The 24,646-nt window shown below is 37.0% G+C and overlaps 1 protein-coding gene across 2 annotated transcripts in view; it reads left to right on the forward strand.

The window, feature by feature from the left end:
* The window catches only part of MYO1D (myosin ID), a 410,616-nt gene that overhangs the window by 183,116 nt on the left and 202,854 nt on the right, over positions 1-24,646 (forward strand). For both annotated transcript variants that reach the window (XM_074188955.1, XM_074188954.1), the window contains exon 16: positions 3,653-3,860. In XM_074188955.1, coding sequence (XP_074045056.1) covers positions 3,653-3,860 — 208 coding nt within the window. The remainder of the gene's footprint in view (positions 1-3,652; positions 3,861-24,646) is intronic.

The raw sequence follows: 24,646 nt of genomic DNA on the forward strand, positions 1-24,646 counted from the left end.
ACCCCATAGGGCTAAATGGCTTCATTGGCATATGGTTTTTCTATTTTTAACTTACCTGATGTCAGGCAGATCAACTATCAATACATTGTAATATAACAATTACCTATAACCAGAGCTTCAGGTGGCTTGAGCACTAAGGAGAACCAAGGATGTGCCAGGCTATAATTTCGTATAAGAGATCCAGGGGGAAAAAAATCATACTTCAATAGATGCTCATAATTCTAATTCATATTTTTCTATAAAATCAACCTTTTGCAATGAACTCCTCTAGTTATTAACTATGTTTAAAATAACTAAACATCTTCTGGCTAGGAGGTTGCCCATCATCTCCAGACTTTTCACATAACAGTTGGCTAGAGATTGCCACAGAGAAATCTCAAAATCATCATCATTATTTTATCTTTTATCATGTTACCTAAGTGCTTTTCCCCTCAAAGTAAATAAACAGTTTAGTTCCAGTTTACATATATATAGCTAGAAATTTCTATACATAAACTTTTAACTAGCCATCTTCAGAATACAAATCACTTCTCTTAAAAACTCTAACATGTCCCTATAACTTCCACAATAAAATATAAAAGCTTCTCATAGCATTTAAAGCCCTTCACAACTTGAACCCTTCTGTTCTTTCCATTGTTCTTATCCTTGACTTCCCTCCACAAATTTGACTAGTATGATAACACAGGTATTCTTACAATTCTTTACACAAAACACTTCATCTCTGGTTTCTGCCTTAATGAAAGCTCTCCTCTTGGCTTGGAATATCCTTCCTCCTCACTTCTGTCAACCAGATTCCTTGACTTCCTTCAAGATTCAAGGCAAATAGGTAGCTCAATTGAATAGGGGTGTAGAGACATCTAGCAGCAAACACATGCTAGCAGTGTGACTCTGGGAAAGTCATTTAACCCTATATCCCTTAGCATTCTCATCTGGGAGATGGGGATAATAATCACCTATCTTCCAGGGTTGTGTAAGGATTAAATGAGATGATAATTGTAGTGCCTGCCATATAGTAAGTGTTACATAAGTATTAGCTATCATCATTATTATTATTTGTAGGACTTAACAGTAAGGAAAACAAATGATCTGGGCAGACAAGAAAATTCGAAGAGGGAGAGTTCAGCTAGTCAAGGGAGAAAATTGGGGAATAACTGGAGAAGGCTTTGATCCTGAATGGCTAGGCAAAGTTGAGAAAAGGGGCAGGTTTGGGAATGTAAGAAAGATGATAAGATAAATATTAAACATATTGAGTTTGAGGTATAACAGTATAGAAATATTTAATAGCTACTAAGATATGCTAGAGTGGAATTCAGTAGAGAAAACAGAAAAAATGCTTTCCTATTATAGATTTTTATATTAATAGCTGAGATTTTTGCATAGAGATAATTATCATAATCATGGGAATAGATAAGATTGCCAACTCAAAGACAGAGTAGGAGGCCATGAACAGAGAGAGCCTAGAGGCATAGGTACTTGATGGGTGGAAGGATTAAGGTGGATCATAAGGAGATAAAGTATTCAGAAAGAAAAGAAAAGCCAGAAAGAACTGCACCACAGAAATCAAGAAAGAATGAGAATCACTAAAGAGGGAATAGTCAACAATTTCAAGTATTAGTGGTATTGTGGAGTGATCACCCTGCTCTGGCCAGATGCATTTGCAATGTAGCATTTCTTCTGAGCACTACATCTTACAGGGGCTATTGTGTAGTTGTCATGGATCCTGACCACAATGACCAAAATCTTGAGGGGTTTAGAAAATATGTCACAGGCACAAGATCGAAGGATCAAGAGATGCTTAAATTGGAGAAGAAAGAATTCAGTTGAGGCAAAATAGCTATCTACTTGAAGGCTTAGTCTACAAAAATAAGATTTGTCTGATGCTATTTGAATTCAGGAGATAAAATTAGGAGTAATGGATGGAAATAAAAAGATTTTTAATTCAATGTAAGAAGAAAGATTAGAATTGTCTGTAAGTAGAATACAGTGAGTTCTTTATCTGGATTTGGAGTGAAGACTGGATGACTGGGCATTCACGCTTCAGATAGGAATTGGACTGGTTGACTTTTGAAGCATCTTCCAATTTATAAAATTGGATGATTCAAAAAACCTTTATTAGATTATTCATAGGATTAAGAGCTAAAAGGGACATGAAGGTATCATCTGATCCACAGATGAGGTACCTTGCTAAAGTCACACAAGTAGAAAAGAAAAATTAGAAAGCAGGTTCCCTTGACAACAAGTCTAGCCTCATTATTATTATCATTACCTTATAATGCCTTTTCTTTCTTTGGGCTCTTTGATAGTAGAGCTATCTCCTTAATTGAATTCCATATAAACTCCTACATATAGCTATATTCAAAGTAGTACTATTTTTTTCCATATCTTCCCAGCATATTTGCCTTAGAGTCCTTTAAACTTCTGAAGATCCTACAAAATCCTTGGGCTGTCTGGTTTGTATTCTAGCAATCACTGGAAAGAAATACATTAAACTGTTTCATAGCTTCATAGGAGACTCTTTCCGTAGTCTTCTGAAGGCACAAAGATGTTATTTTCCTGCAAAGCTTCCTCTACAGACTAATTATTCAATTAGCAAGCTATTGAAGGCTATAGAGCCTTCCTCTGATAAATGTTAAGCTTAATAAATTCCCATAGCCTCTAAAATAAAATACAGACAGACTCCTCTTTTTGCCTTGAAAGCCTTTCACAACTTGGGCAAAACCTGTCTTTCCAGCCTTGACCTACATCACTCACCCTCCCAGTGTTCAGTCTAGGCAGACTGACTGGCCTGCTCTTTATTGTTCCCACCTGGAATGTCATCTTTTTGTCCCTGTCTCTTCTCTACCTTTCCCACCTTCTTGGAATGTTCTACTTATTCAGAGGGAAAGAGCAAGTGTATTGCCCCAGAAAGCTTATTGGGAAAAATTATCTAATTTTTTTCTTCCACCTATTTTGAGCCATTGCCTAAATTGAGACTTACTACCCACTTTTCTACCTGCAATTGGAAATTATAAGGTGTTCTGTAACCAAGAATAGAGTAGATAATTCCTCCCTGGTAGGGAAGAGGAAGTGGCTTTTCAATGCTTAAAAAAACTTCTGATCTGCTTGACTTTCTTTTATTTTTCCCCTTTTAAAAGATTTTATTTATTTTATTTATAATTTATGAGATTAAAAGCAAATTTTCCATAACAGTATAATTTTTAAAAATAGTTACATGTGAATCTGCAAATCTATTATGTACAATTTGCTATTCCTTTTAAAAAGATATTAAAGTTATCATGTAAATTTCTTTTTTTCCTATTTTTTCTTCCTTCCCCTCACCCCTTGAAATGGCTACCTTTGGACACAATAATATAACGACAACATTTTCATTGTTCTCTCCCTATATATGTTTATGTTGCATCCTTCACTGTAACAGTACAACATATATTAGGGTCAATTTCAGTTTTTTAACAAAAAAGGATAATTTATTTAAAAAAGGCTTTTAGAATTCATATCTCTAACTCATCAGATGACAAGTCCTAGCTAATTTTCACAACAGATTTTTGAAACAAATATCAATTTTTAAACACTTCCAGATTTACTAATAGAGCAAAAATAGCTTGTATAGGATCAAGAGATTGTCCAGTAACAGAAATGCTTGTTGTTTACCCAGATACAAGATGATCTCGGAATTCACCTGGCCCAACCACGACCTCCCTTCAGACAAGCATGCTGTGAAAAAACTGATTGAAGGCTGTGGTTTCCAGGATGATGTGGCTTATGGAAAGACCAAAATTTTTATCCGAACTCCCAGGACACTTTTCACTTTGGAAGAACTTCATGCTCAGATGCTTGTACGGATTGTCCTCTTTCTACAAAAGGTAATTGTGCCAATGTGTTGAAATTTTCTTTCTAAATTACTGATTGTTGATTTGAGAAGCCTCAGAGTGACCCTGCCCTCCACAGACTTCATTTTTCTCAAATGCAAAATGAAGGTGCTGTAATAAATGAGCTCCATATTGGAATGTAAGGGATGATCCAGTTGGAAATTCTCTCATCACCTATTATTAAATAATAAGCATTTTTTAAGCATTGTCTTTGTACACGATTCAGTACTAAGTGCTAGAGATTCAAAGCAACCATAAAACAATCCCTATCCTCAACTTGGATGGGGGAGAGCGGGATAAGGAGGAGGTGGGGAGAAGGAAGGGGCAAGAAAAAGCATTATCAGCTTGGGCAGGGAGAGTTCACAAAAGGCTTCGCGTAGGAGTTGACACTAAAGCTGACTTTTGAAGTAAAAAAGGAATTCTTAAAAGACAGAAGTCAGGAGAGGGGACTTTCTAAAAGATTGGTAAACTAATCTAAAATCATAAAACAAAATTAATTTACCTTTAATTTAAAAAAATGTTAACTAATAGATGCTGTGATAGAGTGAATATGGTGCCAAGAGGCCATTAAGTGACACAGTGAATAAAGCACCAGCCCTGGAGTCAGGAGGACCTGAGTTCAAATCCAACCTCAGACACTTAATAATTGCCTGTGTGGCCTTGGGCAAGTCACTTAATCCCATTGCCTTAAATAAATAAAATTTTAAAATAAGAGAGAGAGAGAAAGAGAGAGAGAGAGAATATGGTGCCCAAACACACCTTCCCTCTCTTTTCTCTTCCATCTTCACTATCTCTCTCTTTCCTCCCTCCCTTTTCCCTTCTTCTCTCCCCTCTCCATATCTGTCTCTCTCCTCACTCATCCCTACCTGTGCTCACAATATTAGACCTGGGAAATTTCCCAGGGAGAAAGGACAGCTTCAACTCTTCCTCCCTGTCTTAGAAATAACCTTGGGGGGCGGCTAGGTGACATAGTGGATAAAGCACCGGCCCTGGAGTCAGGAGTACCTGGGTTCAAATCCGGTCTCAGACACTTAATAATTACCTAGCTGTGTGGCCTTGGGCAAGCCACTTAACCCCCTTTGCCTTGCAAAAAAAAAAAAAAAAGAAATAACCTTGGTATAGGAGAGATACACTAATATTTTTCAGCACATATTTAAAAAGGAATTTAATCATATTGAAATATAATTATCAAAATATTTTTTTAAGAAACAAATACACAAAAAATGTTTAACATGATTGCCCATGTATAAACTATATGGATTGTTTGCCATCTTGGGGAGGGGAAAAGGGGGGAGAAAGGAGAGAGAGAAATTTGAAACTCAAAATCTTATAAAAATAAATGTTGAAAATTATCTTTACATATAATTGGAAAAAAATACTGTTTACATAAAAAAAAAAAAAAGGAATGTGGGATCCTAAGGGGAAAAAAAACAACTCACAGACCCAGGGTTAATAACTTCATTTTTTAAGGTGAACTACAGATTTGACATTTAGCATACTCTAAAGCCTGTCTCCAGTCTACCTCTATCTTCTTGAACATCACACTTTCACACATTCTGTAATCCAGTCAAACTGATCTTCTTTTGTTCCTTGCTATAGGTAAAATCCTTCCTCCAAACTTTTGTATTGACTGTCTCCCATGCCTCCTCACTTTCACCTGTTAAGAATCCCTAATTTCCTTAAAGACTCAACTCAAGTGCCATCTTCTACACAAGCTCTTTCCTGATCCTTATAGTTGTTATCACCTTCTCCTAAAGTCAGCTTGTGTCCATTTTGTATCTTCATTTTCTAAATACTTACAAATAAAAATAATAAAAAATACCTAGCATTTGCTCTATGACAGGCACAAAGTGCTTTATGATTCTTTCTTTTCTTTTTTTAAGGTTTTTGCAAGGCAAATGGGGTTAAGTGGCTTGCCCAAGGCCACACAGCTAGGTAATTATTAAGTGTCTGAGACCGGATTTGAACTCAGGTACTCCTGACTCCAGGGCCGGTGCTCTATCCACTGTACCACCTAGCCACCCCTTTATGATTATTTCATCTGCTCCTCAGAGCAACCTTCAGAAGGAGATGCTAATAATATTTCAATTTTACATTTGAGAAAACTCAGGCAAACAGAGCTTAGGTTGACTTTCCCAGAGTATACAGCTAGTAAGTGACTGAGGCTATATTTGAACTCCAGTCTTCGTGACTCCAAGCCTGGCTGTTTCCAGATTATATCTCCCTGAGGGCAGGCACTATTTTTCACATGTATGTTTCTGTCCACAGCAGAGGACCTGGCACATAGTAGGTACTATTGAATAGTTATTGGTTAATTTTTTTTATTTGTATCTCTAGTGTCTCTCATAGAGCCTGGCACAGCAGTTCTGGCTTATTGGTTGCTTGATAAAGCAACCACATCCTTGAGGAACTATCATTAAATTATTAAATTGAACTGCATTAAATTAACCTGTAACTTTTGATTTTGCTATTTCTTTGTGATTTATTCCCCAAATTTTTTCTTTCCAAATGGGAGCTATTTAGAATACTTATCATAGCGGCTCTTGTCCCTCAAAGATTTATAGTCATGTTGAAGAATTTTCTCCCATAAGTCCCTCTATCCACTTGTCGGTGAGTACCCCCCCCCTTATTTTAACAAATCACACAGAATAAGAAAGCATGAAGAGAAAAGCTCCCCTCCACACACACCCCTTATAAATCATCATTCCAGCAAAGTTAAAAGTATTTTTTATGACTGGAAGATCAGACCTGACAGGCAGTGTAAGTCATTTGCTCTGTCAATCAAGGGACCCTCTCTGACTCTTCTTTTTGCTGCAAAATGAATCTTTCTGTGTTTCTTTTTTTTTCAAATTTTTTTTATTTTATTTTTTTAAATTTATTTTTTATTCTCATTTTGTACAAATGTTTTTCTTTACATTAATAAAATATACTTGTTTACAAGTAAACCAAATGCCCCTCCCCCCATGAATATAGATAGACTTGCTTGGGCAAAAAAATAAAGGGGGGAGAAAACAAATTAAAATTAAAAAAATAATAGTAATAATTGTAGCTATGGCCAGGTGGCGCAATGGACGAAGCACCAGCCCTGGAGCCACTAGCACCCAAGTCCTTATCCAGCCTCATAAACCCAATAATCACCTAGCCATGTGACATGCAAGCCCCCCCATCCCCACTGCCCTGCAAAAACCAAAAAGAAGAAAAAAAAAGACCCAAAATAAAATAAAATAGTAATAATAGTAGGGGTGGCTGGGTGGCAGACAGAGCATTGGCCCTTGAGCCAGGAGCACCTGGGTCCGATTCCGGCCCCAGACACCCAATGATCACCCTGCTATGTGGCCCCAGGCAGGCCACCCAGCCCCACTTGCCCTGCACCTTCCCCCAAATAATAATAACAAAAAATGTGTTTCAGTCTTTGTTCCAACACCATCAACTCTGTCGTGAGTGTATCATATTCTTTATGATAAGTCCATCACAAAAGTTACTTCCGTATTTTTCCAACGTTGCCATTGCTGATCGCAACTCCCTCCTTTCTTATTTCTCCACTACCATGTACTATAGTTTCTCTCTCCTTTCACTCTGACTCTGCTGTAGGGTTGCTGAGTGGTGTAGTAGACAGATCCCTGGCCCTGGGGCCAAGAAGCCCTGAGCCCCCATACCACCCCTTAGACCCAGAATCCACCTGGCCCTGTGGTCCTGGACAGGCCTTCCAATCCCAGCCCCTTGCAAGAAGTAAAAAAAGAAAATGTGTTATATCTGACCACTGTCCCCCCATGGTCCATCCTCTCCTCCTTTATTCACATCCCCACCCCTTCCCCCTGCGCCCCCCCTCCTTCTTACTCCAGTTGTCTATACCCCATTGAGTATATTTGCTATTTCCTGTTCTAGCCATCTCTGATGAGAGCAAAGGTTCCCTCATTCCCCCTTGCCTCCCCCCTTCCATATCATTGCAATAGCTCATTGTAATAAAAAAAATCTTATTATGTGAAATAGCTTGGACTATTCCCCCTCTCCTTTTTCTTTCTCCCATTCTATTTCCCTTTTTTTCTTATTGACTCCATTTTTACACCATATTTTATCTTCGAATTCAGCTTTCTCCTGTGCTTCAACTATAAAAGCTCCCTCTACCTGCTCTATTAACTGAGATGGTTCATATGAATATTATCAGTATCATTTTTCTATCCATGCAGTTCATCCTCATTAAGTCCCTCATATTTCCCCCCTCTCCTCCAATCTCAATGCTTCACCTGAGTCCTGTATCTGAAGATCAAACCTTCTGTTCAGCTCTGGCCATTCCAGAAGGAACCTTTGAAATTCCCCTGGTTTATTGAAAGTCCATCTTTTTCCCTGGAAGAGGACATTCAGCCTTGCTGGGTAGTTCATTCTTGGCTGCATTCTAAGCTCTTTTGCCTTACGGTATATTGTATTCCAAGCCCTACGAGCTTCCAATGTAGATGCTGCTAAGTCCTGTGTGATCCTGACTGCCACTCCACGATATTTGAACTGTGTCCTTCTGGCTGCTTGTAATATTTTCTCTTTGATTTGGGAGTTCCGGAACTTGGCTATAATATTCCTGGAGGTTGGTTTTTTTGGGATCTCTTTCTCGGGGGGATTGGTGGATTCTCTCCATTTCTATTTTGCCCTCTGCTTCTAGAATATCAGGGCAATTTTCCTGTAGTAATTCTTTGAAAATGATGTCAAGGCTCTTTTCCTGATCATGACTTTCAGGTATTCCAGTAATTTTCAAATTATCTTTCCTAAGTCTGTTTTCCATATCAGTTGTTTTTTCAATGAGATATTTCATATTTTCTTCTAATTTTTCATTTTTTTGGTTTTGAAGTACTGATTCCTGATTTCTGGTAAATTCATCAATCTCCCTGAATTCTATTCTTTGTCTGAAGGATTTATTCTCCTCAGAGAGTTTCTTATCTCTTTTTCCATCTGGCCAATTTTGCTTTTTAAAACATTCTTCTCCTCAATAACTTTTTGAACTGTTTTATCCATTTGACCTAAGCTGTTTTTTTTAGCATGCTATTTTCTTCAGCATTTTTTTGGATTTCCTTGACTAAGCTGCTGACTTCATTTTCATATTTTTCCTGCATCTCTCTCCTTTCTTTTCCCAGTTTTTCGTCCAACTCCCTCATTTGATTTTCAAAGTCTTTTTTGAGCTCTGTCATAAGCCTGAGCCCAATTTCTGTTTTTCTTGGAGTCTTTAGATGCAGGAGCTTGTGCTTCCTCATCTTCAGACTGAGTATTTTGATCCTTCTTGGGCTCATTTGCAAAATATTTCTCAATGGTCTTCCTCTTGTTTCTTTGCTTGTTCATTTTCCCAGCCTAAGCCTGTTTTTTGGGGGGTGCTTCCTGAGCTTTTGGGGCACTCCCACAAGGGTCTCAGTGTGTGAGGCTCTGTCCTCCCTCCTGGTCTGTGAATGACCATAAGTGCCTCCCTCTGCCACGGGGCCGAGGTGGGGGGGGCGCTGTTCTATGGGGGGGCCTAGACTGCTATCAGGATCTGAATGTGGTCAGAACCCCAGTGTCCTGTTCCAGAGGCAGAAGACAGAGCTCTGCAGTCTCTCTTCACTCCCCTCCCTCAGCTCAATGGGCTCATGCCCTGGGGGCTCCTGCTTATAGGCTCCACCTGCTTCTGTTTCCGGGTCTAGGCTGCCAAAAGACCAGGCTGCTGGCTGTGTGCCCCGAGGCCTGGGCTCCAAGTGCTCGCCCTGGCAGAGGTCCCCCGCTGCTCCCCCACCCTGTGCCAGGTGCTCCCTGGGGTGCAGCCCAGGAGATTCCCCCGCTGCTGCAAGCTGCGGCCCCCAGTGCCCTGTGGCTGCCTCCGGGAGGCTGAAGTTCTTTGGCTCTGGCGGGCCACCCCTCTGGCGGGCCCCCCCTCCGGCCCCGGGGAGCAGAGCCTCTCTGCTCTTTTCCAGGTTACCTTGAGTAGGAGAACTGCCTCACTGGGTCCCTTTGTGGGTTCTGTCTCTCGAAAGTTTAGTTAGAGACCTTAGTTTATGAGTTTTTATCAGAGAGCTCCTAAGACTCGATCCCTTCATGTTGCCATCTTGGCTCCGCCCCTCTTTCTGTGTTTCTAATAAAAGATTCTTTTCCCTATGTTTTTAAAAGACTTCCACAATTAAATAAATAGACCTGGACAGCATCTAGGAGGCTGAACGCTCTTTTTAAGTTGGAATACATGTGACATATAGTGTATAAAGGGCCAGCCTTGGAAGCAGGAAGACTGGAGTTCAAATCCTGACTGGAGTGTATTAACTATATGACCATGGACAGAAAATTTGAGGTCTCCATGCCCCAGGGAACCATGTAAAACTATCAAGTTGTAGATGAGCCAGTGGAAGGAGTCTCCATACCAGGAAATCTCTATACCAAATGAATCACAGGTCTAAACCTTACCACTCAAAAATGAAGGGAAGAAGAAAAAGAGGAAGGGAGGGAGGGAGAGAGGGAAGAAGGAAGTTAAATCCAGGGTAATGCAGGACAGAAAAATTAAGGAGTTTGTCCAAATTTTCATAATATCCAGCCTATGTGGCCTGTCCCAGGGAGATGTTTGGGCTTCTTTCTTGAGCAGCTGTGGGCATTAGAGTGGGCATGAGGGTTCGATTAATTAACTTCCCTTTTCAGAGTTATTTGGATAGAATAAGGGATAAAGAAAGTGTCACTGGGGTCAAACATCCCTCCCTTCCTATTTGTTTATAAATTTCCCTCACTGGGTCCCTGCTCATCTTTGAAAATGTAAGTTGGATTATAGTTCACCAGAAAAAAATGATGGGAAACCCTGGTTTTCTTTCTCTCCTTCCAGCTTCACTTTAAAAAACAAAAAGCAGATAGTGGTTTTTTCAAACATCAATTAGCCAGTGGCAACTTGTTAGATATAAGGGATGTGGAGTCAAGGGAGTAGCAGCTGCGTGCTCTGCTGAGCGTCTGTAACTGTGCTCATTTTGCTGTAATTGGGGTAATTTAGCTTTTCTTCCTGGTTTATACAATTGACTTTTTCTTAGAGACTTACTGCAAAGCTAAGGCTAATTTGGGAGCCATTTGCGTTACAAAGTCACTGGCCTTATTTGTTGATATATATAGGGCATGTCTTGGTTCTTCTTGCAGTATCAGAATTCTGTACCTAAGTCAAAAGTTCCTAAGAAATCATAGGATTCACTATTACCAAATACAAGAGACAAAGGTTTCCTGTTTGCCTTGATCAGATCAGCTCACTGAAAATGCCTTTTTTTTATGGTGTCATCTGTTTGCTTTTAAAGAGTTAGGCAATTTGACAAGAAGTAACTCCTCTTTATATACATTAGGGAAAAGGACTTATCTGGGGCCTTGTCTAATCATTTGCTATCTTAAATATTTTCTTGAGAATTGTCAATTGGACTTCCATTAAAAATATTACTTAATTGTTCTAGACAAATCTTTGTGTCACTGACTTAGATGAGAGGAAGTATTGCAGTCACCATGCCTCTAAGGTTCTTGCCCCTAACTTTCAGAGCCCACATCAATTCATTCTCATCTATTGGCCCTCTTGCTTTGTTCTCTTGGGTTTGTTATTAAATATGACTATGAGAGACACAGGAGATGGAATGCACAGGCTTCTTTGAAAGGGCTCTTTGATGATGGGAATTATGACTCCAGACAAAGGGATCTAGAGATCAATAAACTGCCCTTCTCAGTTTGGTAGCAAAAGGAGCAGGTGCTCTGGTGATATTTATATAGTGTATAATTAATTGCCCTATAAAGCAAATATGTCTAACAAGTCCTTGATTTTTGTTTTGTCTTCTCTTTCTTCAAATCCAGCTTTGGGTATTTTTAGACCTTTTTTCATTACCATTGTGATGATTTTTTCCCTAACCCAACTCTTTCCTCCTCTCCCCTTTTTCTACCTCTCCTTTCCTTACTTCCCTTCCCTCCCCATTCACTTCCTCCCCTTCTCTCCCTTTTCACATTCTCTCCCTCTCTTTCCCCTCCCTTTCCCTCTTTTTTCTTTCCTCTTTCTCCCCTTTCCTTTTTCCCTCCATTTACTTTTTCTCCTTTTTCTCCTTTTCCCCCTTTTCTTTTTACTCCATTTCCTCTCCTCCCCTCCTTTCCCCATTTCTTCCTTTTATTCTTTGTCTCCCACACTTACTGGGTACATATTTTTTTCAAAACTGTGTAAAGAAGGTATTACAATACTTACAAGTCCTACAAGGGAAAACAAAACAGCTTTTTCCCTTTCTAGAAATTTTAGGCTCATTGGGAAGGTTTCCTCAGAGAACTCACAAGCCCTGCTAAAGTACTTGCTCAAATTGCCTATTGAACATCTTAGCTTCATTATTTATTTATTTTGAAAGAGGGAATAGAATGTCTTTCTGATGAGTTGATCACTGGGAAATTCTTGTCTTTGCTTACTTGGTATTGAAAAAAGACTGATCCTTAAAAAAAAATTATTAATGCCTTATTTGTACCTACCACATGTACATTACATATATATATATATACATATATATATGTACATTACACACACACACACACACACACACACACACACATATATAATTTCACATTAGAGTTGTATGGGTTTGTATCATCTATCCCTTCTGGGTTGATGTTCGTCCTTCCTTCTCTAGATCAGTGACATCACAAACATGGTGTTTTGACTGGTACAACTTGGATCTGAGTAAGACAGAAAAATCTCATTCTCCTCCAGTCATCAGATTCCAGGGACAGAACAAAGATCAAGAAGACTGAAATTTCCCCTCAATTCAGTGGGTGACTTTAAATTAAGTTCTTTCCCAGGTCTCAGTTTGTCTGGAACAATGCCAGTTCAATGACTAAGAGTAGGTAAAAGTCCATGAAAACAGGAGCCATGTATTTTGTATCTACTCAACCAGTCCTATTGCTTTGCACCTATATGCCCATTAGGTTTTGAATTGGGTAATCTCAAAATAGTCACATAGTGGAAATACCAAGGGATGTGGCAGAAATGTGAAAAAGAGAGTCTTAGCAGCCAGCAGCTTTTCTTTTGAGCTCTCATCAGTAGCAAAATTAGAATGGGGTAATTAAACCTGAAGAGGCTTTTACCTAATCATTTATATAGGAAAATTTGGTGTTTAGATATTGCATTTTATATTTGGGAAACATTCTTCTGTTGAAGTGTACTATCTATAATGAGATGTAATTGGGCCTCTTAGCCACCTAGTGACCATAAACTGAATAGCTGAGTCTAAAATCAAACCCAAATCTTTTATATCAAATGGGCAGTCCTTTTTTCTGTGGTGACTGTGTGAAAATGTGGACATGCTCAAATAGGAAATGCTATAACTGTCATCTTACAAATCCTCACTTGCATGAAACTCCTGGGAGCAGTGGCCCCATTTTTCTTGCCCATTTTTCTAATTAAAGGACAGTTAATTGCTCAGACTCATCAGTTTGAAGGTAATTTTCAAAGCTGTGAAGGGGGGGAGAGAGGGAGGGAATAGAAGGAAGAAAAGAAGAAAAATAAAAATCCCATTGCCTTGCAAAAAAAAATTGATTGTTGTGATAGCTACACAAATCAGGACTTTAAACCTCTTTCAAGTAACTGAGTAAAATCATAGAATCTAAGTAGTAAGAAACCATTTAATCTAACTTCTATATTAGTGATTTTCAAACTTTCTGCTCTCAGGTTCTCTTTGTATTCTTTTTTCTTTTTTTTAATTTTATTTATTTAAGTCAATAGGGTTAAATGACTTGCCCAAGGTCACACAACTAGGTAATTCTTAAGTGTCTGAACTCAAATTTGAATTCAGGTCCTCCTGACTCCAGGGCCGGTGCTCTATCCACTGTGCCACCTAGCTGCCCCATCTCTTTACATTCTTAAAAATTACTGAATACCCTTTTACACTTTTAAAAAAATATTAAGGATCTCAAAGACCTTCTGTTTATATGTTATATTTTTCAATATTTACCTCAACTTGGGAATTAGAAAATGAATTTTTGAAATAATTTATTTAGTTAAAAATAACAATTAACTTATTATTTTATGTATATTTTATGAAACATTTAGCAAGAAAAATGGCATTGTTTAACATATTTTTCCAAATCTCTGAAATGTCTGAATTAATATAGATCCTCATACCTACTTCTGCATTTCCATCTATTGTAATCTGTTGTTATGATTGAAGTATATGGAAAAAATAGGTAAATAATTTCTTAGAATTATCATGAAAACAGTTTTGGCCTCACAACCTCACTAAAAGTCATAATGATTCATCCCACCCCAGGGTCTGTGTGGACTTCACTTTGAGCAACTCTGCTCTGAATAAGAATCTCATCCACCTGACATCATCATCCAGACTTTATATTTCTTGATTCAATTTTACTTTTATTTCCATTTCCACATTCTGTTCCTCTTTCATCTCTCTCTCCCCTACCCATCTAGAAAAGAAAAATAAAACCCATTACAAATATGCATGGTCATGCAAAACAACTTCTGATTAAAACCTATCCAAAAAAAGGAAAGAAGAGAAGAAAATATGTTTCACTTTGCTCTCTGAATCAATCAATTCTCTCTGAAAGTGGTTAGCATGTTTCATCATGAGTCCTTTGAAACTGTGGTTGGTTATTGTGTTGATCAGCATTACTAAGTCTTTCAAAATTGATTATCTTGACAGTATTGATATTTTATAAATTGTTATCCTGTAGATGCTCATTTCACTTTTCATCAGTTCGTACAAGTCTTCTCATATTTTTCTGAGACTATCCCCATTACCATTAATGAAAGTACAATAGTATTCATCACATTCGTATCATAATTTGTGCATTCATTCCTTCTCTAATTAATAGTTATTTAGAGAATTTTTCTTATAGCTAGACATAGTTTTAATTTCATCCCTTGAAAACTGCTTATTCATATCATCTAACCATTTATCTATTAGGAAATGGCTCTTATTCTTATAAATTTGACTTAGTTCATTATTTGGCTTAGAAATGAGACCTTTAGGGATGCCCATCAATTGTAGAATGGCTGAACATTTTTGTAGTATATGAATGTAATAGAATATTGTTGTTCTGTAAGAAAAATCTGGAAAGACTTACATGAACTAGTACTGAATAAAGTGAGCAGAATGAGGAGAACATTATACACAGTAACAGCAACATTGTGTGAAGATTAACTATTATAAACTTAGCTCTTCTCAGCATTACAGCAATTAAATATAATTATGAAAACTGTGTGATGGAAAATGCCATCCATATGCAAAGAAAGAAGTATAGAATCTGAATGCAGATCAAAGCATACTATTTTCACTTTTTTATATTTGTTTTTGTTTTATTCTTCACATGGTTTTTCCCTTTTGTTCTGACTATTCTTTTACCATGTTACTCATGTGAACCATGAGTAACATGAGTACATAACCTATGCCAGATTACTTACTCTCCTAGAGTTGGGAAAAGAAAGGTAGAAATGGAGAAACCTTTACAAAATGAATGTTGAGGGCAGCTAGGTGACAAAGTGGATTGAGCATCAGCTCTGGAATCAGGAGGACCCCAGTTCAAATTTGACCTCAGACACTTAAGAATTACCTAGCTTTGTGACCTTGGGCAAGTCATTTAACCCCATTGCCTTACCAAAAAAACAGACAAACAAAATGCATGTTAAAAATTATTTTTACATCTAATTGGGAAAATAAATAAATATTTTTATTTTTAAAAAAAGAAAATGCTTTTATCAGAGAAATTTCCTGCAAAAATTCCCCTCCTACATTCCTGGTTCTTTTTTAGCTGCATTGATTTTGTTTGTGCAAAAACTTTTTAATTTTATGTAATCAAAATTGTACATTTTACTTCCTGTGAACTTCTATGTCTCTTGTTTGATCATGAACTCTTCTCCTACCTACAAGTCTGACAGGTAATTTCCTCCATGCTGCCCTAATTTACCTATGATCTCACTTTTTCTGTAATGTCATATACCCATTTAAGCTTATCTTACTATATGGAGTGAAATGTGAGCTATACTTGCTCTGTCATGACTACTTTCTAGTTTTCCCAACATCTTTCATCAAATACTGAGTTCTTGCCCCAGTAGCTGGAACCTTTGGGTTTATCAAACATAAGGTATCTTTGTTCATATCCAGCCTTTACTTAAAGACCCCCAGAGAGGGAGAATTCTATTATCTCCTAAGGGAACCCCTTTTACTTCTAAATCATTTTTATTTAATTAGTGTGCAAAGCACTATGCTAAATGCTTCTGTTATCTACAACTAGACATTTTGGTGCTTCAAAAGAAATAATGATGCTACATTTTCAAAGTTAGTCTTAGGAGGGATGCAAAAGTTGTCCAGCTCCGATTAGTACCCCATTTTTGAAATATTATCTGTCTTACCATTCCTTATTATGGGTGGGAAGCATGAGATCTCTAATTAAAGTGAATAAGTAGCTTAATGCACAGTTCCCCTTTTTGTTAACTACTGAGAGAAAGAACTCTAAATCTTCCTGCTTTAGCAGTCTGTAACTGGATATGTTGTTAAGGTTACCACTAAGTGCTCAACTATGGAGATACTTAAGCAAAAGAGGTGATCTTTTTTTAAATTGTTACAAAGAAAAGAAAAAAAAAACAAATACCCCTTCAGTGAATACAGAACTATTCAGTTTCCAAGAGGATATTTTTATTTTATCAATCTTGGTCTGATTCTTTAAACAAATGAAATCTTGGTGGGATTACCTTCAATAAACTGTAGTTGAATTAGTTGAAAAGATCACAAGTCCTTTAAGCCTTAATGGGTGTTTTCAGTTGGGGATGAAAAAAATCATCAACAGGTAGATAGCCTTCTGATAATGAAGCTCTTAAAATTTAGTTAACTTGGCCTTCAGATGGCAGGAACACAATGTCTTACTTCAGCCATACTCAACTCTTTTAATCTTAGAGCCTACCATAGCATTTATTATGCTATCTTTGTTTTTTCAATCCTACCCTGAAATGTGATAGAATTGGATCTTTGTGAAGGGTTATTTAGAAAGCAATCATTTTCCTTTATAATCTTTATCTCATAATTACAAGCAAGACAAACTTCAATTTCAGAGGATAGATTTTAAATGGGAGGTTAAAAAAGCAAAGAAAGCATAAGAACTGGGTGAGGAAGAAAAGGATGAACACTGGAGTTGGGAGCACATAGCTTCAGTTATAGATTACTGAACATTATCCTTCTTTTCCATCCCCTTCTTCTTCCCTGAAATGAGATGGAACAAGAGGTAAAGAGAGGCTATGACAGAGGAAAAATGCATAAATAGCCATCATAACCAGGAATGTGAATAGGGAAAGCTCACCTAAAAAGTGGAAAAGAAAAGCAGATTAGAAAGCAGGATCCAATAACATGTTGTTTAACATAAGCCCTCATCTATACAAGGTATCATGCCAAATAGACCATTTCCTTAGAAGGCTTACATCCTACTGGGGGTAGGGGATTTGTGAGCATTACCTAAACAAAGAAAAATACAAATGGGTAGAATATATTGGAAGCTAAATCTAGTCAATTTGCTCCTTAAAATTTGAATAAGAAAGAATACAATGAGTTAGAGGCATGTGTGATCAGGAAATTTTTCATGGAAAAATTTGTGCCTGAGCTGAACCTTGAAGAAAAAGATAGATTTTAAAGGTAAAAGACAAGGAGAAATAATATTCAGAACCTAGGGAACCCTGAGAACTGAGCTGGGTAAAGGCATGCTGTTAGGGAAATGACTTGGGAGTTTGGTTGGGTTGGAACAAGGTTTGAAAAGCATCTTTTTAAGTGAAGTGGAGAATTTTTAACTGCTAGACTGAAAGTTAACACTTTGTCCTGTAGGCAAATCCTGTTCTTTGAACAGGAGAATAACATGATCAGATTTCTGTCTTGGGAACATTTTTTTGGTCCATTCTGTGGAAATTGATTTGGGGGTGGTAGGGAAGCCGTGAGACAGAGAGACCAATTAGCTGGTTAATAATGATTTGTTCAGGGAAGTAGTGATGAGAGCTTGAAACGGGATGGCAATATGAATAGGATCTAAGAGAGGGATATAAAATAAATTGTTAGAGATCAATTTTAAAAGACTTTGCAGCTGCTTGAGTGGCACAAAGCATGAAAGAAAGGCAAAGTCAGCAATTCTGAGGTCTGGAGTAACAGAGGTTAGTTGTGCCATTAGCGTGAGAGAACTTTGGGAGAAGGGACAAGTTTAGAAGCAACATTTAATTTTTCATGTATTGAGGTGTCACAGAAGAAATGTGTGACATTTCCAAAATTATGGAACAGAGAAGTATAAGACTTTTTTGAATTTATATGTTTTCTATACTTAAACACGTAAAAAGAAAGACCATTTCCCTATACAAGTTAATTGGCAAAGGTTAATTATATATGGAACCATGAATCTATATTAAATACAGATTTCTTTTTATGCAAATATTCTCCATGTTACTTCCAAAGTTTTACTGTTTGTGTTTTCTTCTAGATTTCTTTCTATTCTCTTCTTCATATTTCTTTTGAGTGTGTACTGACTTTAATTACTTCTTTTATTTTTGTCAATAATAATAATTAATAGCACTGCCTTTTTCCTTTCCTCCCTTCCTACCCCTAAATTCAAAAATAAAGGAGAAAAAAGCAAATAAAAATCAAGAAAAACAATGCATACTTCTTTGATGGTGTTCAAAAATATATGTCTTATTTGTACTTTGAGTCTACAACCTCTCTGTCAAGTTTATAGCTTGCTTCATCATCAGTCCCCTGGATTGTAGTTAGTTGTGATCAATTGGTCAGAGTTCTTAAGTTAATCCACATGGCTGGGGAGGTAATCATTTTGCTATTGTATAAATTATTCTTCTGGTTCTGTTCACTTCACTCTCTAACTGATTCACTTACTGTATCCAGTGAGCAACACTCAGTATCAGATTCATATAAATCTTACAGAATTCTCTGAAACCATACTGTTTGTCTTTTCTTACAATATAATAATATTTCAGTACATTAATATAAAATGATTTGGTTGCTCCCTAATTGATGGGGAACCACCTTTGCTTCCAATTCCAAAACATAGCCATTATAAGTATTTTTTGCATGTCTGTGTGTGTGTCCTTTTTTTCTCTTTCTTTTATCCCTTTGTGTTGTGGACATCTCAGTGATACCCCTATGTCAAAAGGATGTGGGTATGAGTGTGTATCTATGTATACCCACACATCTATATATGTGTGTGTATATATATATATATATATATATACATATTTATATATAGTGACTTTTTAAGTGTAGTTCCAATTGGTTTCCAGAACAGCTATACCAATTTGCAGCTCCATCTTTGGAGCAATAGAAAGTCATATACTTCCTTTGTGACTCAGTTTCATTACCTCAGAGTATACAAATGTGAAGTTTCCCACTAATCCTGTAAATTAATGTATCTATCATCCACAACCCTTCCATTAGCTGACTTTTTCCTTTTCCTTTTTACCATCTTTGCCAATCTGATGAGTGTAAGATGTAAGGCATAACCTTAGAGTGGTTTTAAATTGCAATTCTTTAGTGATGATTTTTCCCCTGTGACCACTGATGCCTGGATGTCTTCCTTTGAGAACTACCTATTTATATTCATTGACCATTTGTCTATTGGAGGATGGTTCTCGTTTATATGTATCTGAATCCATCCTTTATATGTTTGGAGTATCAGACTTAAAAATTAGAGAAGCTTGCTGCAAAGATTTTTCTCAGTTACCTATTTCCTATCTCATTTTAACTGCATTGGTTTTCTGTGCAAAGCCTTTATAATTTTGTGTGATCAGATTTGTCCATTTTATCTCCTGTGGTTCTTTCTACCCTTTGTTTGATCATGAACTCTTCCCCAATCATAGTTGTGAAAGATATTTCCTTCCCTGCACCTCTCATTTGTTTATGATATGACCTTTTATATCTAGGTCATGTTTCCATTTGGAGCTTATTTTGGTAGAGAGGTGTAATTCTCAGCTATTGACATTCTGCTGAACCTTTGGTCTTTCCATATTGGCGCTTAAATCTTTTGAGATAATGGGAAACTTAGAAAACATCTTTTATGCTAGTTCAATTCTACAGTATTTGCTGGCCCTCAAGTCAGCAAGTGAGGGGTTGATGGTGCAGTTAACCCAGAGCAGCCGATTTTAACATCATTCAACTGGGTGTTTTTTCCCCTATAGTTATGCTAAATGCATATTCAGTAAGCATTAATTATTGGTCATGGAGGCTTTGCCTTTTTATTATTTACAAAACAGTGTTCTTAGATTACTTTTCATGTGTACAATTAGATGATTCTCATAATCTTGAAAAGATTTAGTGAAGACGTAGGATTGTTAGTTTATTATATCCCACTGCTGACATTGTTTATTAAACCCTTTAAACAGAAAAGTTGTAGAAGGATAACTTTTAAATGCTCCAGTAAAATTCAAGCATATAAACAATAGAACCTTTCTATTTTTTCACTCCCATTTCTTTTCCTCTTCCTTCTCCAAAAATATTGGGAGAAAAACATCACCAAAACAATGTGAAGAAATCATTTTTCTCATGTCTTTCCTGTCAGATTTTGCCAATAAGTTTTTCTTCCAACTCATTCCCCCACAAGTTGGAAGACAGATGATTCTCTCTCTCAGAAGCAGCAGTGGTTTTGTTGCCCTGGTGACAGCTCATTTCCAAGGCAACCAATTTGCTGCATCAGTATGACTCCTAGTTCTTAAATGAAATTATTCCAAGGTACATACATATACTTAAACTTTTCTCAATATAAAGCTTGTTCTTCTGAAGAAAGATATATTCTGGTATTAGTTATAAGATGAAATAAACTGATTACCACCATCTCCTCTCTGGCTAAAATGTATCTTTCAAATGAGCCTGCCTGTACGTGATAAAAACAGCTTGTATTATATCATACCTATTTTTGCCTCCCACCTTTTTTTTAACTTCAGGGGTTCTCGTTCCCAGAGATCCCTCTCTGGAGACCTGTCACTCATAACTTAACAGCTGTTGTCTCCATGGTAACTATCTAGCCTTTGTGGGTGGTATGAAGAAAGAAGGAGAAAAAAGCCCTTGGCAAAATTCTCATAATGTAATAGTTCACCTTGCTTTCTTTCTTTATGCCTGGAAACTATTAGGACATGTTTCTAAGGGATGGTAATCAATGAAAGATCAATAACCAATATCTAATACAAAGAAGAGACTTTTGCATTAAATTGCAGAATCTTTTGGTATTCCATTGAAGGCTGCAGCTCATGGCCCAAAGGAAAGACATGACACCCTTCCAATATACAAACAGAAGTTTATTTGGAGAGCATCTGGATGGAGGATACATGTTGTACAAGTGTAGAAATGCATCTACAATGGATGATGTGAATAAAATAATTTTGAGTCTGTGAAATATTTCATCAGTCTCCTCACCCAAGTATATGATTTTAATCTAAGCCAAAGCATGTTTGGATCACTAAATATTCCAGTTATTTCAAAAGCAAAGTGTTGTATATTTAGGATTTTAGCAAATTATAATAACACGTATGGCTAAGCATTTGTAGATTTTCCTAGTTCTTTTTTTCCTAGAAAACATGCAAATTTCAGCCTGAGTAAAGGTCATTTTATCTGTGAAGAACTTTGGGGTCATAGGTTAAGAGGAGGAGGCAGTGTTTTATGTCTAAGGGAAGAAACCTACTGCCTCCTATAAGATCCCACTGGCCTAGAGGGTCCTAGACATTAATTAATCAATCAACAGTCTGGCAATAACCACTACTGCTGAATCCCACTCAGGTAGGGTTGTTTTTGTCATAGAAGAGGTACTAGCTGTGCCCCAGAGAGAACAGCATTTCTACTAAGCTGGGTCCCCATTGTCCATCGCCATTACCATAATCTCAGCTGCCAAGAAACAAGTAATTTTTACTGTTTCAGTTCATTAAAAAATATAACATTTCAGGGCGGTTAGGTGGCACAGTAGACAGAGCACCAGCCCTGGAGTCAGGAGTACCTGAGTTCAAATGTGACCTGAGACACTTAAAAATTACCTAGCTGCGCAGCCTTGGGCAAGCCATTTAACCCCATTGCCTTACAAAAAAAAAAAAAAAAAAACCTAAAAAAAAAAAAAGAAATATAACATTTCAAAATATTCCTTTTTCTTATATGGAATGCCAAAGCAATGGTTTGCAAAGTACTTTCCAAACAATAACCCTAGTTGCTCTATGTGTAGTACAAGTAACATTTGTCTCAATTTTATAGATGAGGAAACTGAGGCTAATAACAAGTTCATCCTGTACCTCTTAGATAGATGGAGAATTATATCCTTCAGGATTTTAAAATTTAATTTTCTGTTCATTAATGTCCTCATCCTTCTCAACTTCTCTGCAGTCTGATGACTACCCCTCTCTCCTCCCTAGGTCTTCATGACATTTCTCTCCTTCCTGGGTCTTCGTGACATTTCTCCTATTTCTCCTTCTACCTGTATGTTTTGAAATTTCATTGTTTTATGTGTTTGTATTAGAGGGAACTAAGGGGAGGGAGTGGGGTGGTGCCTTTTGCTGAAAATAAAAGCTAGCACATATGACCTAAATTGTATATTTAATGGAAGTCAATAACTTAGACAAAGGTTATGTTCCAAACATTCATCTTTGGACATTCTTTGGAAGTTCTTTGGAAATCATAATGCATTTTCCCATAGAACCTTTATTATTAATGATAATTATGAGCTTCCAAAGCTAGTACTCAAAAAAGTCTGCTTAACCCATAATGAAGCTGAAATACTATACAGTTGCCATGTGAGATAATTTTATGCTGTTATCCTAGTAATAAAAACAAAATAAAATTTAATGACACCTAGTTTGAATGCTATGGCTTGAGTAAAAATAGGGCTAATTAGAAGATGAGAAGTTGTATGTTTGTGGTGATTCTAAAAGGTTCTTCTTTGCATTTTCAAATACCATGGTGATTGCTAAGGTGATTTCACTTTAGAGTTTAGGATTTTTTTCTTTTTCCTTATATCTGCATATCAGTAACCCCTGTGTTTGAAAAGTTATGAAAATTATATGAATAGGAAGAAAGAGATATTGAGGCAAAAAAAGGAATGGATAGTCTTCAAGAAAATCTGAACAAAAGTTAAGAATTAGAAGAAAGTTAGGCTGGTAGAGAGATGTGAAGGAAGGGGCAAAGAGAACTCCTCTAGGTATGTCTGCATTCACTAAGTTGGAACAATCTTATCCATGAACAGGAAAAGACAGAAAAAAAGCGTTACCTTCATATATGCATAATACTTTATGAGGAGAGAAATCTGTAGCTGAGGGAAGACATGCTGAGATCCAATTTTTTAAAAATCCCTTATTAACTTATCACATTCCTGAAAGTATCTATTCTTAACTGAAAGGTCCTAATTTCAACTACTGTCTCCCCGATACCTCCACACACATACTTTCAGCAAATCTTCCTTTACTAAGAAGTTTGAGGCCATCCAATGTGAACTCACTCTATTAGGTTGTACCTTCCATCTCTAAAACATGGTAATATAAACTTTGTTCTCCTACTCTGAAACCTTTTTGTTCTCTACCATCTTTTCTTCCTTCCTCTGATTTCAGAGGATAGATCAACCCCCTCTTTCTATGTTCTTGATCTCTCTCATTCCCTCCTTTCCATTTTATTTTCTGATCTTGTTGCATCAACTATCCCTCTTTTCACATTTCTTTGATATCTTCCTGGCTCCTGGATCCTTCCATTTTGTGTTCAAACATGAGCAGGTCATTCCTACCCCAATCATTATTAAAAAAATTTTTTTAAAAAAAAATCACTTCCCTTGACCCTACTACCTCATTAAACTACCATGCTCACCCTTCTTCACTATTAAGCTTCTAGACAAAGAATCTTTCTGTCTCTCTGCATCTCCTCCCTTTCCATTTACTCTTGAAATCTATCTTCCACTTCTACCACTCTATTGATCCTGCTTTCTCAGGGGTTTCTAATGACTTCCTTAAAATAAGTACCCAACAGAACTTTTTTCACTTCTCATCCTTCTTAGTCCCTCTGTGGCATTGTTTTCTTGTTTTCTTGTTTTCTCAATTCTCTCTCCTTTGACTTCAGGGATACATCTCTAATGGTTTTCCTGTGATGTGTGGCTGTTTCTCTTTTATTCTTCCCTTTCCTCAATAATACACATTTCTATAGCATCCTAAGATTTGAAAAGTACTTTCTGTACACTAATGCTTATTGCTATAGTTAATACAAGTTATTTAATCCCAGTTATACATATGAGGAAACTGAGACTAATGACTTGTCACTGGACAAATTTCAGAACTGAAATTTCAACCTAATTCTTTAAATCCACCAAGCTTTGTGCTCTATTTCATTGCCTCCAATGCCAGTGATTATTTGAGGGCATGCATAAGTTCTGCTGGCCCCACATGAAAAGTCATCTTGGAGAGGTTGAATCAATGAGTCAGTTTTTTTATTTGTGCTTTTTTTTTTGTCTTTTAATGTTTTTGTTTTTGTTTACAAGGCAGTGGGGTTAAGTGACTTGCCCAAGGTCACACAGCTAGGCAATTATTAAGCATCTGAGACTGGATTTGAACTCAAGTCCACCTGACTCTAGGGCTGATGCTCTATCCACTACACGACCTAACTGCCTCTACTTGTGTTTTTTAAAAAAAAATTGATATTTTATTTTTCCACTTATATGCTATGGTAGTCTTTCAACATGCATCCATTTACAAATTTATAAGTTTCACATTTTTCTACCCTCTTTTCCATCTCCCCTCCCCTTGGCAGGGAACAGTCTGGTAAAAGTTGTAAATGTACATTTGTATTTAATATAGTTAT

The sequence above is a fragment of the Macrotis lagotis genome, chromosome 5, assembly GCF_037893015.1.
Source record: "Macrotis lagotis isolate mMagLag1 chromosome 5, bilby.v1.9.chrom.fasta, whole genome shotgun sequence".
Lineage (NCBI taxonomy): Eukaryota > Metazoa > Chordata > Mammalia > Peramelemorphia > Peramelidae > Macrotis > Macrotis lagotis.